Consider the following 12,165-nt stretch of genomic DNA (forward strand, 5'->3'; position numbering starts at 1 on the left):
AGATTTCTGAATTAGAATCCGCAAGAGGAATAGCAAACTCATTTATTACATATTTCTCTATACAGGTTTCATTAAGACTCTTAAACAAATGGCTAGGAATGTACACTGTATTCACAAAGTTATTTTGTATATGAACGAGAGACATGTACTCACACATACACACAAACTCTTACATACGTCATAAGAGTACTGGATGAATACTGCCTGAAGGAATGTGCTGCGAAACAAATCCATGCCCCTCTATTACTAACAGGTGAACCATAACGTAATGTTGTGCTATTGAGTGTTTTCAGACAAGAAAACAAACTCTATTCCATACTGTAACAAGAACATAACATGCACAATAGATCTCTCGCCTCTTTTTTGGGGAAAATCAGATAGTTGGTATGTTCAGTTTGGTATGTATACTGGAAGACAAACGTAGGACATGATCTACTTTACAAACACCAGGGGGCAGTGTTACCCTACTGTCTGGGGTGCTGATCTACTCTACCAACACCAGGGGGCAGTGTTACCCTACTGTCTGGAATGCTGATTCTACTTTACCAACACCAGGGTTACCCTACTGTTACCCTACTGTCTGGGATGCTGATCTACATTACAAACACCAGGGGGCAGTGTTGCCCTACTGTCTGGAATGCTGATCTACTCTACAAACACCAGGGGGCAGTGTTGCCCTATTGTCTGGGATGCTGATTCTACTCTACCAACACCAGGGTTACCCTACTGTTAACCTACTGTCTAGGATGCTGATCTACATTACAAACACCAGGGGGCAGTGTTTGCCTATTGTCTGGGATACTGATTCTACTCTACCAACACCAAGGGGGCAGTGTTACCCTATTGTCTGGGATGCTGATCTACATTACAAACACCAGGGGGCAGTGTTTCCCTATTGTCTGAGATGCTATATCGTAAAAATGGTTTATCGAGACCCAGATTAGTTCACAAAATGCCAGATAGTGAAGTGTGATTCATCACTCCAAAGAACGTGTTTCCACTGCTCCAGAGTCCAATGGCGGCGAGCTTTACACCACTCCAGCCGATGCTTGGCATTGCGCACGGTGGTCTTAGACTTGTGTGTGGCTGCTCGGCCATGGAAACCCATTTCAGGAAGCTCCCAACGAACAGTTATTGTGTTGACGTTTCTTCCAGAGACAGTTTGGAACTCAGTAGTGAGTGTAGCAACACGAGAACAGACAATTTTTACAGGCTATGCGCTTCAGCAATTGGCGGTCGTGAGCCGTTGTTGCTCCTAGACGTTTCCACTTCACAATAACAGCACTTACAGTTGACCGGGGCAGCTCTAGCAGGGCAGAAATTTGACAAACTGTTGGAAAGGTGGCATCCTATGACAGTGACACGTTGAAAGTCACTGAGCTCTTCAGTAAGGCTATTCTACTGCAAATGTTTGTTTCTGGAGATTGCGTGCTCAATTTTATATACCTGTCATGCTGGAAGATACTTTTGCCATGTAGTGTACAGGGCATTCGGAAAGTATTCAGACCCCTTGACTTTTTCCAAATGTTGTTACGTTACAGCCTTGTTCTAAAATGGATTACATTGATTCCCCCCCCCCCCTTCAATCTACACACAATACCTCATAATGACAAAGCAAAAACAGGTTTTTAGATATTTTTGCAAATTTATATATATAAAAAACTAAAAATATTAATATTACATTTACATCAGTATTCAGACCCTTTACTCAGTACTTTGTTGAAGCACCTTTGGCAGCGATTACAGCCTCGAGTCTTCTTGGGTATGACGCTACAAGCTTGGCACACCTGTATTTGGGGAGTTTCTGCCATTCTTCTCTGCAGATCCTCTCAAGCTCTGTCAGGTTGGATGGGGAGCGTCGCTGCACAGCTATTTTCAGGTCTCTCCAGAGATGTTCGAACGGGTTCAAGTCTGGGCTCTGTCTGGGCCACTCAAGGACATTCAGGACTTGTCCCGAAACCACTCCTGCGTTGTCTTGGCTGTGTACTTAGGGTTGTTGTCATGTTGGAAGGTGAACCTTCACCCCAGTCACATCCTGAGTGCTCTGGAGCAGGTTTTCATCAAGGATCTCTATGTACTTTGCTCCATTCATCTTTCCATCTATCCTGACTAGTCTCCCAGTCCCTGCCCCTGAAAAACATCCCCACAACATGATGCTGCCACCACCATGCTTCACCGTAAGGATTGTGCCAAGTTTCCTCCAGACGTGATCCAGACGTGATGCTTGGCATTCAGGCCAAAGAGTCCAGTCTTGGTTTCATCAGACCAGAGAATCTTCTTTCTCATGGTCTGAGAGTCCTTTAGGTCTCTTTTGGCAAACTCCAAGTGGGCTGTCATGTGCCTTTTACTGAGGAGTGGCTTCCTTCCGTCTGGTCACTGTACCATAAAGGCCTGATTGGTGGAAGGTTCTCCCATCTCAACAGAGGAGCTCTATCAGAGTGACCATCAGGTTCTTGGTCACCTCCCTGACCAAGGCCCTTCTCCCTGACCAAGGCCCTTCTCCCCCGATTTCCCAGTTTGGCCGAGATGAGTCTTGGTGGTTCCAAACGGTTTTCAACTGTTCCATATCTTTTACATTTTTTATAATTGCCCTGACAGTGCTCAGTGGTATATTCAATCGTTTGTGGATCTTCTTGTAGCCGTTACCAGATTAATGAAGGTCTACGACCATCTGTCTCTTTTTAAACTGCCAGTTCTTTTCTTTTCTTCATGGTGTTGGATGACAAAGGGATATTGATGTCTGTTACCTCATTTTTATACCCTACTGAAACAGGAAGTGATGTAATGGCTCAATATAGTTCCTTAACACTTATATAAACTTCAATAAGTGGAATTTAATTCCTGGTTTAATATTGGTTGATGTTATTTAAGGGTGCCGTTAATTGTGAAACCTTGAATTGGAGAATATTGATCTTTCATTAAATCAATAAATTATTTTGGTGGGTTCCATTGAAACATTAATAAAGTACAGTATTTCTCACATGTTGGTATTTTGAGTTTATCTCTATATTTATATTGTTTAAGTATTGTTTGTGCATTGCCAGTCAGGGGCGCCAGTCATTTTGAAGCCCACTGTATGTAAATAAGGAATGTATGTTTTATATTTTTAATACATTTACAAACATTTCTGAAATCCTGTTTTTGCTTTGTCATTATTGGGTGTTGTGTGCAGATTGACGAGGGGGGGAAATAATTTAATACATTTTAGGATAAGGCACGTAACGTAACAGTCAAGGGGTCTGAATACTTTCAGAATGCACTCAGAATAGAGACGACGCAGACCCCCAGTTGTAGAATTACCCAGCGACCAGTGCAAATAGCAACTGCAACCCTCGCTCGCTCAAGATTTAAATGGAAAAAAAGATCAAGTGCATAAACACCCAATCATCACCATAACACGGGGTGGTATTATATCCAGGATGTAGTATTATGAAGTACGGCCTTACAATACTGACACACAATAGCACATTGCACTTTTTATTCATTAACTGGGGCGGTAGGGTGGGAGCAACGTTGATGGTTGGAAGGAAACATTCCTTCTCTTCACAACACCGGATGGGTTTCAGAATGATGAGATCCTTCCTCTTCTTCATTAGGCCCGATGAGGAATGAGGGAGTTCACAGTCCCCGTAGCTGTAGCTGTACACGTTGTTGGTAACTATGGGAATGGAATACCAACATAATAGTAAGCAAGTAGTAAACTATAGTAATTCTATTTCTACGGAGGTACCTGGGAGGGTGGAGGTACGGGAGAAGAGGAGAGCAGACCCGAGAGGGTGGAGGCACGGGAGAAGAGAAGAGGAGATCCAAGAGGGTGGAGGCACGGGAGAAGAGAAGAGCAGACCCGAGAGGGTGGAGGCACGGGAGAAGAGGAGAGCAGACCCGAGAGGGTGGAGGCACGGGAGAAGAGAAGAGGAGATCCAAGAGGGTGGAGGCACGGGAGAAGAGAAGAGCAGATCCAAGAGGGTGGAGGCACGGGAGAAGAGAAGAGCAGATCCAAGAGGGTGGAGGCACGGGAGAAGAGAAGAGCAGAGAGGCCCCAGGGGATGAGGGGAAGGCTACAGCCGGTTGGATAGCCTCCTGAGGCCCTGGGCTGGGTTAGTGAACCTCCCAACACCGCGACCAGGGGTGCTGCTGCTGGTCATGCCCAGGTACTGCCGGAGGAGCTGGCTCACCCTCTTCTGGTTGTTCCACTTCCTGGCCGACTTCCTGATCCCGATGAACCCTCCGAGGCGTTTCTGCAGCGACTTCCTCACCGGGCCGCCAATCAACTTCCTGTAACTGTGGCGACCTTTCAGGAAGCCCCCGAAACGCTTGGTCAGCTGGACCACGGCATCCTCCTCCTCCTCGTCTCCTCCCTCCCCCTGGCTCCTCCTCCTGACCTCCTCCTCCTTCTCTTCCTCCGCCCTGTTCTCCATACCCAGCGCCAGCGTGTCTCCCTCGGCGGTCAAGCCCAGCGGAGAGGAGTCGTACTGGGCATCACGTCGCACCAGGGCCTCGTCTTCCTGTTTCGCTCCATCCTGCTGGTAGCGCTCCATGGCTGCAGAGTAGAGCATATTTCCATCTGACTCCAGGTCAACAGGGGCAAGGTTTAAGGACAGTTTTTCCTCTGGTCTCTTAGACACAGCGCCGTCGTCTGGTGGGAGGGGGTAGTGCGGTAGCATGGCTCGCTGACACAGATCCCAGGTGAGGGCAGGGGAGACGTGACCGTCACACTCCAACAGACACACCTGTGGACAGACAGAAGAGAAGAGCAGAGAGAGAGATGAAAGAGATCTGACACCCATACTGTAGTCTCATACTGTAGTCTGTAGTCTCTGACTGCAGTCTCATACTGCAGTCTCATACTGTAGTCTCATACTGTAGTCTCTTACTGTAGTCTCTTACTGCAGTCTCATATTGTACTCTCTTACTGTAGTCTCATACTGCAGACTCATACTGTAGTCTGTAGTCTCATACTGTAGTCTCATACTGCAGTCTCAAACTGTACTCTCTTACTGCAGTCTCTCACTGTAGTTTCATACTGTAGTCTCTCACTGCAGTCTCATACTGCAGTCTCATACTGCAGTCTAATACTGTAGTCTCATACTGTGTAGTCTGTAGTCTCATACTGTAGGCTTATACTGTAGTCTGTAGTCTCATACTGCAGTCTCATACTGTAGTCTGTAGTCTCATACTGTAGTCTGTAGTCTCATACTGCAGTCTCATACTGCAGTCTCTCACTGTAGTCTCATACTGCAGTCTCATACTGCAGTCTCATACTGTAGTCTCATACTGTAGTCTGTAGTCTCATACTGCCTGCTCATACTGTAGTCTGTAGTCTCATACTGTAGTCTCATACTGTAGTCTGTAGTCTCATACTGTAGTCTCATACTGTAGTCTCATACTGTAGTCTCTCAGACAAACAGACAGACAGAGGAGTAAGAGTAGAGATGTTTCTCCACTATAGCCTGGGGTTATAACATGGCTGTGACCTCATTCAACAGAGTAGAGATGTTACTCCACTATAGCCTGGGGTTATAACATGGCTGTGACCTCATTCAACAGAGTAGAGATGTTACTCCACTATAGCCTGGGGTTATAACATGGCTGTGACCTCATTCAACAGAGTAGAGAGGTTTCTCCACTATAGCCTGGGGTTATAACATGGCTGTGACCTCATTCAACAGAGTAGAGATGTTACTCCACTATAGCCTGGGGTTATAACATGGCTGTGACCTCATTCTGCTGGGGTTGTTACCTCAGCCTCAAATACGCCTCCATCACCAGGCCTGTAGGTTTGACTCGTCTGTATGGGTAAAAGTGAATAGTTTGAGAGTTTTGTGTGTAAACCACATGCCTATCAGGCCCTTTGAGAAACTGTAATTGTCAGTTTTGATGAGGTAAACGGTAAATCATGTTTCCTGTAATCCCATTCAGATGAGATGAATTAAAGTTAGGCGGAGATTAGAGAGAACCTGCTCACATCAAAAGAGAACGGGGAGAGAGGGAGCAGTTCTGAGGAGTTATCAACAGAAATTAATTACCCGTAGCAAATAGGTGGACTGATGGACTATTCCCAGCAATATGAATGTGTCTGTGTCTGTGTGTGCGTGTTCGTGTGCGTGCGAGTGTGTGTGTGTGTGTGTGTGTGTGTGTGTGTGTGTGTGTGTGTGTGTGTGTGTGTGTGTGTGTGTGTGTGTGTGTGAATGCGTGTGTGTGTGCATACATGTGTCGGTGCATGCCATGTCATGGCTTTACGATCTCTCTTAGTGTGTGGTGAGGAAACTATAACAATATAACTCAGAGGATTCCATCTGGCCTCTCTAGGTCTATAACAATATAACTCAGAGGATTCCATCTGGCCTCTATAGGTCTATAACAATATAACCCAGAGGATTCCATCTGGCCTCTATAGGTCTATAACAATATAACTCAGAGGATTCCATCTGGCCTCTATAGGTCTATAACAATATAACCCAGAGGATTCCATCTGGCCTCTATAGGTCTATAACAATATAACCCAGAGGATTCCATCTGACCTCTATAGGTCTATAACAATATAACTCAGAGGATTCCATCTGGCCTCTATAGGTCTATAACAATATAACCCAGAGGATTCCATCTGGCCTCTATAGGTCTATTACAATATAACCCAGAGGATTCCATCTGGCCTCTATAGGTCTATAACAATATAACCCAGAGGATTCCATCTGACCTCTATAGGTCTATAACAATATAACCCAGAGGATTCCATCTGGCCTCTATAGGTCTATAACAATATGACCCAGAGGACTCCATCTGGCCTCTATAGGATCCTGATACAATGGGTCACTCATCAATCAAATCAATTAACTCCTATATTACCACAGAGCTCCAGCTGCACCAATCAATTAACTCCTATATTACCACAGAGCTCCAGCTGCACCAATCAATTAACTCCTACATTACCACAGAGCTCCAGCTGCACCAATCAATTGACTCTTATATTACCACAGAGCTCCAGCTGCACCAATCAATTAACTCCTATATTACCACAGAGCTCCAGCTGCACCAATCAATTAACTCCTATATTACCAGAGCTCCAGCTGCACCAATCAATTAACTCTTATATTACCACAGAGCTCCAGCTGCACCAATCAATTAACTCTTATATTACCACAGAGCTCCAGCTGCACCAATCAATTAACTCTTATATTACCACAGAGCTCCAGCTGCACCAATCAATTAACTCTTATATTACCACAGAGCTCCAGCTGCACCAATCAATTAACTCCTACATTACCACAGAGCTCCAGCTGCACCAATCAATTGACTCTTATATTACCACAGAGCTCCAGCTGCACCAATCAATTAACTCTTATATTACCACAGAGCTCCAGCTGCACCAATCAATTAACTCCAATATTACCACAGAGCTCCAGCTGCACCAATCAATTAACTCCAATATTACCACAGAGGCCTAGCTGCACCAATCAATTAACTCCTACAGTTACTTCAGAAAGTATTCATACCCCTTGACTTGTATTCCACATTTTGTTGTGTTATAGAAAGAAGTCAGATTTGATATAATTGTATTTGTGTGATGTTTCCTCTGACAAATTGGTGTCGGCTGGCGTACGGGTTAAGCAAGCAGTGTGTCAAAAAGCAGAGCTGCTTGGCAGGTCGTGTTTCGGAGGACGCATGGCTCTCGACCTTCGCCTCTCCAGAGTCCGTACGGAGTTGCAGCGATGGGACAAGACTGCAACTACCAATTGGATGTCACAAAATTTGGGGGTAAAAAGTACAACAACAAAAAACTACAAAAATAATAGTCCGGAAACTGAAAACTCACCGCCCAACCTGGCACTCCAGACAAGTTAGAGTAAACACTGAAAGTATTGAAAACATTTCTAACAGTGTTTCAACAGCAGTTTTCTACTTCAAGCTGCCTCAGTCAGAAGCATCATTAGAATGATTGTCTACATTAGCACTGCTACTGCTCCCGAATGGCACAATATTAAATTACTGTTCTAACGTTGTTAAAGCTGTGTTGTAAAAAAAACTCACACTACAACTGTCATCCACTCAACCGCCATCCACTCAACCGTCATCCACACAACCGTCATCCACTCAACCGTCATCCACTCAACCGTCATCCACACAACCGTCATCCACACAACTGTCATCCACTCAACCGTCATCCACTCAACCGTCATCCACACAACCGTCATCCACACAACCGTCATCCACACAACCGTCATCCACACAACCGTCATCCACTCAACCGTCATCCACTCAACCGTCTTCCACACAACCGTCATCCACACAACCGTCATCCACACAACCGTCATCCACACAACCGTCATCCACTCAACCGTCATCCACTCAACCGTCATCCACTCAACCGTCATCCACTCAACCGTCATCCATACAACTGTCATCCACACAACCGTCATCCACTCAACCGTCATCCACTCAACCGTCATCCACTCAACTGTCATCCACTCAACCGTCATCCACTCAACCGTCATCCACTCAACCGTCATCCATACAACTTCATCCACTCAACCGTCATCCACTCAACTGTCATCCACTCAACCGTCATCCACACAACCGTCATCCCCATGCTGCATGCGGGACACGCATATGCACACATCACACACACACAAGCATACAGTACATTCGGAAAGTATTCAGACCCCTTGACCTTTTCCAAATGTTGTTAAATTACAGCTTTATTCTAAAAATTTATTTTAATTTTAATCCCTCAATCTACACACAATACCCCATAATGACAAAGCAAAAACAGATTTTAAGAAAAATAAAAGAATAATATCACATTTGCATAAGAATTCAGACTATTTACTCAGTACTTTGTTGAAGCATCTTACAGCCTAGAGTCTTCTTGGGTATGAGGCTACAAACTTGGCACACCTGTATTTGGGGAGTTTCTCCCATTATTCTCTACAGATCCTCTCAAGCTCTGTCAGGTTGGACGGGGAGCGTTGCTGCACAGCTATTTTCAGGTCTCTCCAGAGATGTTCGATCGGGGCCACTCCCGGACAGTGGACAAGTCCGGACTCTGGCTGGGCCACTCAAGGACATTCAGAGACTTGTCCCGAAGCCACTCCTGCGTTATTTTGGCTGCCTGCTTAGGGTCATTGTCCTGTTGAAAGGTGAATTCTAGTCTCCCAGTCCCTGCCACTGAAAAACATCCCCACAGCATGATGCTGCCACCACCATGCTTCACCGTAGGGATGGTATTGGCCAGGTGATGAGCAGTGCCTGGTTTCCTCCAGACGTGACGCTTGGCATTCAGGCCAAAGAGTTAAATCATGGTTTCACCAGACCAGAGAAGCTTGTTCTCATGGTCTGAGAGTCCTTTAGGTGACTTTTGGCAAACTCCAAGTGGGCTGTCATGTGCCTTTTGCTGAGGAGTGTTTTCAGTCTTGTCACTCTAACATAAACCCCTGATTGGTGGAGAGCAGAGTGTCCATCGGGTTCTTGGTCACCTCCCTGACCAATGCCCTTCTCCCCCGATTGCTCAGTTTGGCCATGCGGCCAGCTCTAGGAAGAGTCTTGGTGGTTCCAAACTTTTTCAATTTCATAATGATGGAGGCCATTGTGTTCTTGGGGACCTTCAATGCTGCAGAAATGTTTTGGTACCCTTCCCCAGATCTGTGCCTCGACACATTCCTGTCTCGGAGCTCTACGGACAATTCCTTCCACCTCATGGCTTGGATTCTGTCTCCGACATGCACTGTCAACTGTGGGACCGTAAACACACAGGTCTGTGCCTTTCCAAATCATGTATAATCAATATTTGTAATACATTTGCAGAAATTTCTACAAACCTGTTTTCTCATTGTCATTATGGGGTAGACGTGTGTGTAGATTGATGAGGGATTTTTTTCTTATCTAATCCATTTTAGAATAAGGCTGAAACGTAACAAAATGGGTAAACACTTGGTCTGAATCATTTCTCAATGCACTGCACACACGCACACACGCACACACACACACACACACACACACACACACACACACACACACACACACACACACACACACACACACACACACACACACACACACACACACACACACACACACACACACACACACACACAGTCACTCACCAGTGTATTGAACGCTTGCTGCTGGCTCTGGCTCTGGGGGTTGGATAGTAGGAGGCCACAGGCCAGGCAGTCCCCCTGGCAGTCACTCCGTCCTGGGGTACACAGGCACAGCAGCAGCAGGCTCCACAGAGACCACTTCATGACTCACTACTGAGGGACACCCAGTCACACAGACAGATGGATGCAGGATAGGTACGGGAGGAGGCCTGAGGGTGTAGGGCAGGATGTAGGGTTTTAGGGTGTAAAGTGTAGCGCACAACCTGTTGGGAAGAGACAGAAGCGAGGAAAAGGAGTTCGAAGAAGAAGAAGGAGTTCGAAGAAGTAGAAGGAGGAGAAGGAGAAGAAGAAGGCGAAGGAGAAGGAGGAAGAGGAGAAGTAGGAGGAGGAGGAGAAGGAGGAGGAGAAGAAGAAGGATGAGAAGAAGGAGAAGAAGGAGAAGGAGGAGGAGAAGGAGGAGGAGAAGAAGAAGAAGAAGGATGAAAAGGAGAAGAAGGAGAAGGAGGAAGAGGAGGAGGAGGAGAAGGATGAGAAGGAGAAGGAGGAGGAAGAGGAGATGTAGGAGGAGGAGGAGGAAGAGGAGAAGTAGGAGGAGGAGGAGGAGAAGAAGAAGGAGAAGAAGGAGAAGAAGGCAAAGGAGAAGGAGGAGGAGAAGAAGAAGGAGGAGGAGAAGGATGAAAAGGAGAAGAAGGAGAAGGAGGAAGAGGAGGAGGAGGATGAGAAGGAGAAGGAGGAGGGAGAGGAGATGTAGGAGGAGGAGAAGAAGGAGAAGGAGAAGAAGGAGGAAGAGGAGAAGGAGAAGAAGGATGAGAAGGAGGAGAAGTAGGATGAGAAGGAGTAAGAGGAGAAGCAGGAGGAGGAGGTTAGTCGCTCATTTCAAAATGTTCATTTCAAAGGGGCGAGCAGGTATTCTGGCTGACACCATGTGAGTAGGGGTATGATAGAGGTAGAGGCATGATATCATAGAGGTATGATATCGTCACAGCAACAACAACACTAACAGCATAATACAATACAGAAAAGTTAAATAGGTGTTTCGAGATAGGATAGGTAGATCTGGAGGGCCTGTTTTGTAAAGCACAGAGAGTCGACGAGCAGAAAGTTCTCAATTGGTCTACAACCATACAGCACCAGCTGTTTCATATAAAACGTTCATTTCAGAGATAAAGTGAAGTTCATTAATGGAACTCCAACTCATCAGGCTCAGTAATTGTGGTATGAATTAGCTGCCTCATGGTTTATAATGAGAAGGAAATGAATGAGAGTGGAGGGAACAAGAAAAAGAGAGAGTGGAGGAGCACGAGGAGAGAACACTCAGGGCTCGCTCACGATCCGTCCAAACCAACGAAGCTCTGACTCATGTTGCCCCTGGACTCTCCTCCTGCGTTCCTGAGGAAAATAAGGGCTTAAAACCCTTTGACTGACAGGAACAATAGAGACATAAATACCCAATATCTGACCCGTCTCTACTCGCGTCCCGAACGGCACCCTATCCCCTACGTAGTGCACTACTTTAGACCAGAGCCCATCAAAAGTAGTGCACTATATAGGGAATAGGGTGCCATTTCGGGACTCATGCTCTGTCTGCGTGTGGCCGTTAAGTGAGATGATCGGATCATGAAGACGATAAGGCATTAAGATTTCACATAGTGCAGTCGTTTTGGTCTTTTCTAGCGTTTTTTTTTTTTTAACTACTGATTGAATCCCGAATGTGCTATTCTGTTTAGTCTGGGTCGGACGAGGTAATTAAATAACAGGCCTTTTTGAAGAGAAAATGTCCTTCTCATACCTATAAAAATCTTAATTCGTCATTAATACTTCATGATTCATTTCTGAGAAGGGATTTTTAATGATCTCCTGCTTCCTGTTTAATGTGTTTGTTTGACCTGATAGAGTGAAGTGCAGATAGTGTTTAGGACGCCAAAGTGCTTCTGAAAGGGCACCCTACACCCCATAGAGCTCTGGTCAAAAGAAGTGCACTATATAGGGAATAGGGTGCCATTGAAGACACACACTAAGACATTACAGAGGGCAGAAATGTCACTCTCCACCATTTAGCCTATCCTGT

The 12,165-nt window shown here is 45.7% G+C and overlaps 1 protein-coding gene across 1 annotated transcript in view; it reads right to left on the reverse strand.

Annotated features, from left to right (window-relative positions):
- Nucleotides 1–25: 25 nt before the first annotated feature.
- Nucleotides 26–12,165, reverse strand: part of LOC129817802 (prepronociceptin-like) — a 28,342-nt gene continuing 16,202 nt past the window's right edge. Inside the window, exons 2-3 of the mRNA XM_055873372.1 lie at nt 10,101–10,360; nt 26–4,730 (exon numbers count right to left, since the gene is read on the reverse strand). Of these exons, the coding sequence (XP_055729347.1) occupies nt 4,059–4,730; nt 10,101–10,241 (813 nt within the window). The 5' untranslated portion in view covers nt 10,242–10,360 and the 3' untranslated portion in view covers nt 26–4,058. The remainder of the gene's footprint in view (nt 4,731–10,100; nt 10,361–12,165) is intronic.

This window comes from Salvelinus fontinalis, chromosome 20 (assembly GCF_029448725.1).
Source record: "Salvelinus fontinalis isolate EN_2023a chromosome 20, ASM2944872v1, whole genome shotgun sequence".
NCBI lineage: Eukaryota > Metazoa > Chordata > Actinopteri > Salmoniformes > Salmonidae > Salvelinus > Salvelinus fontinalis.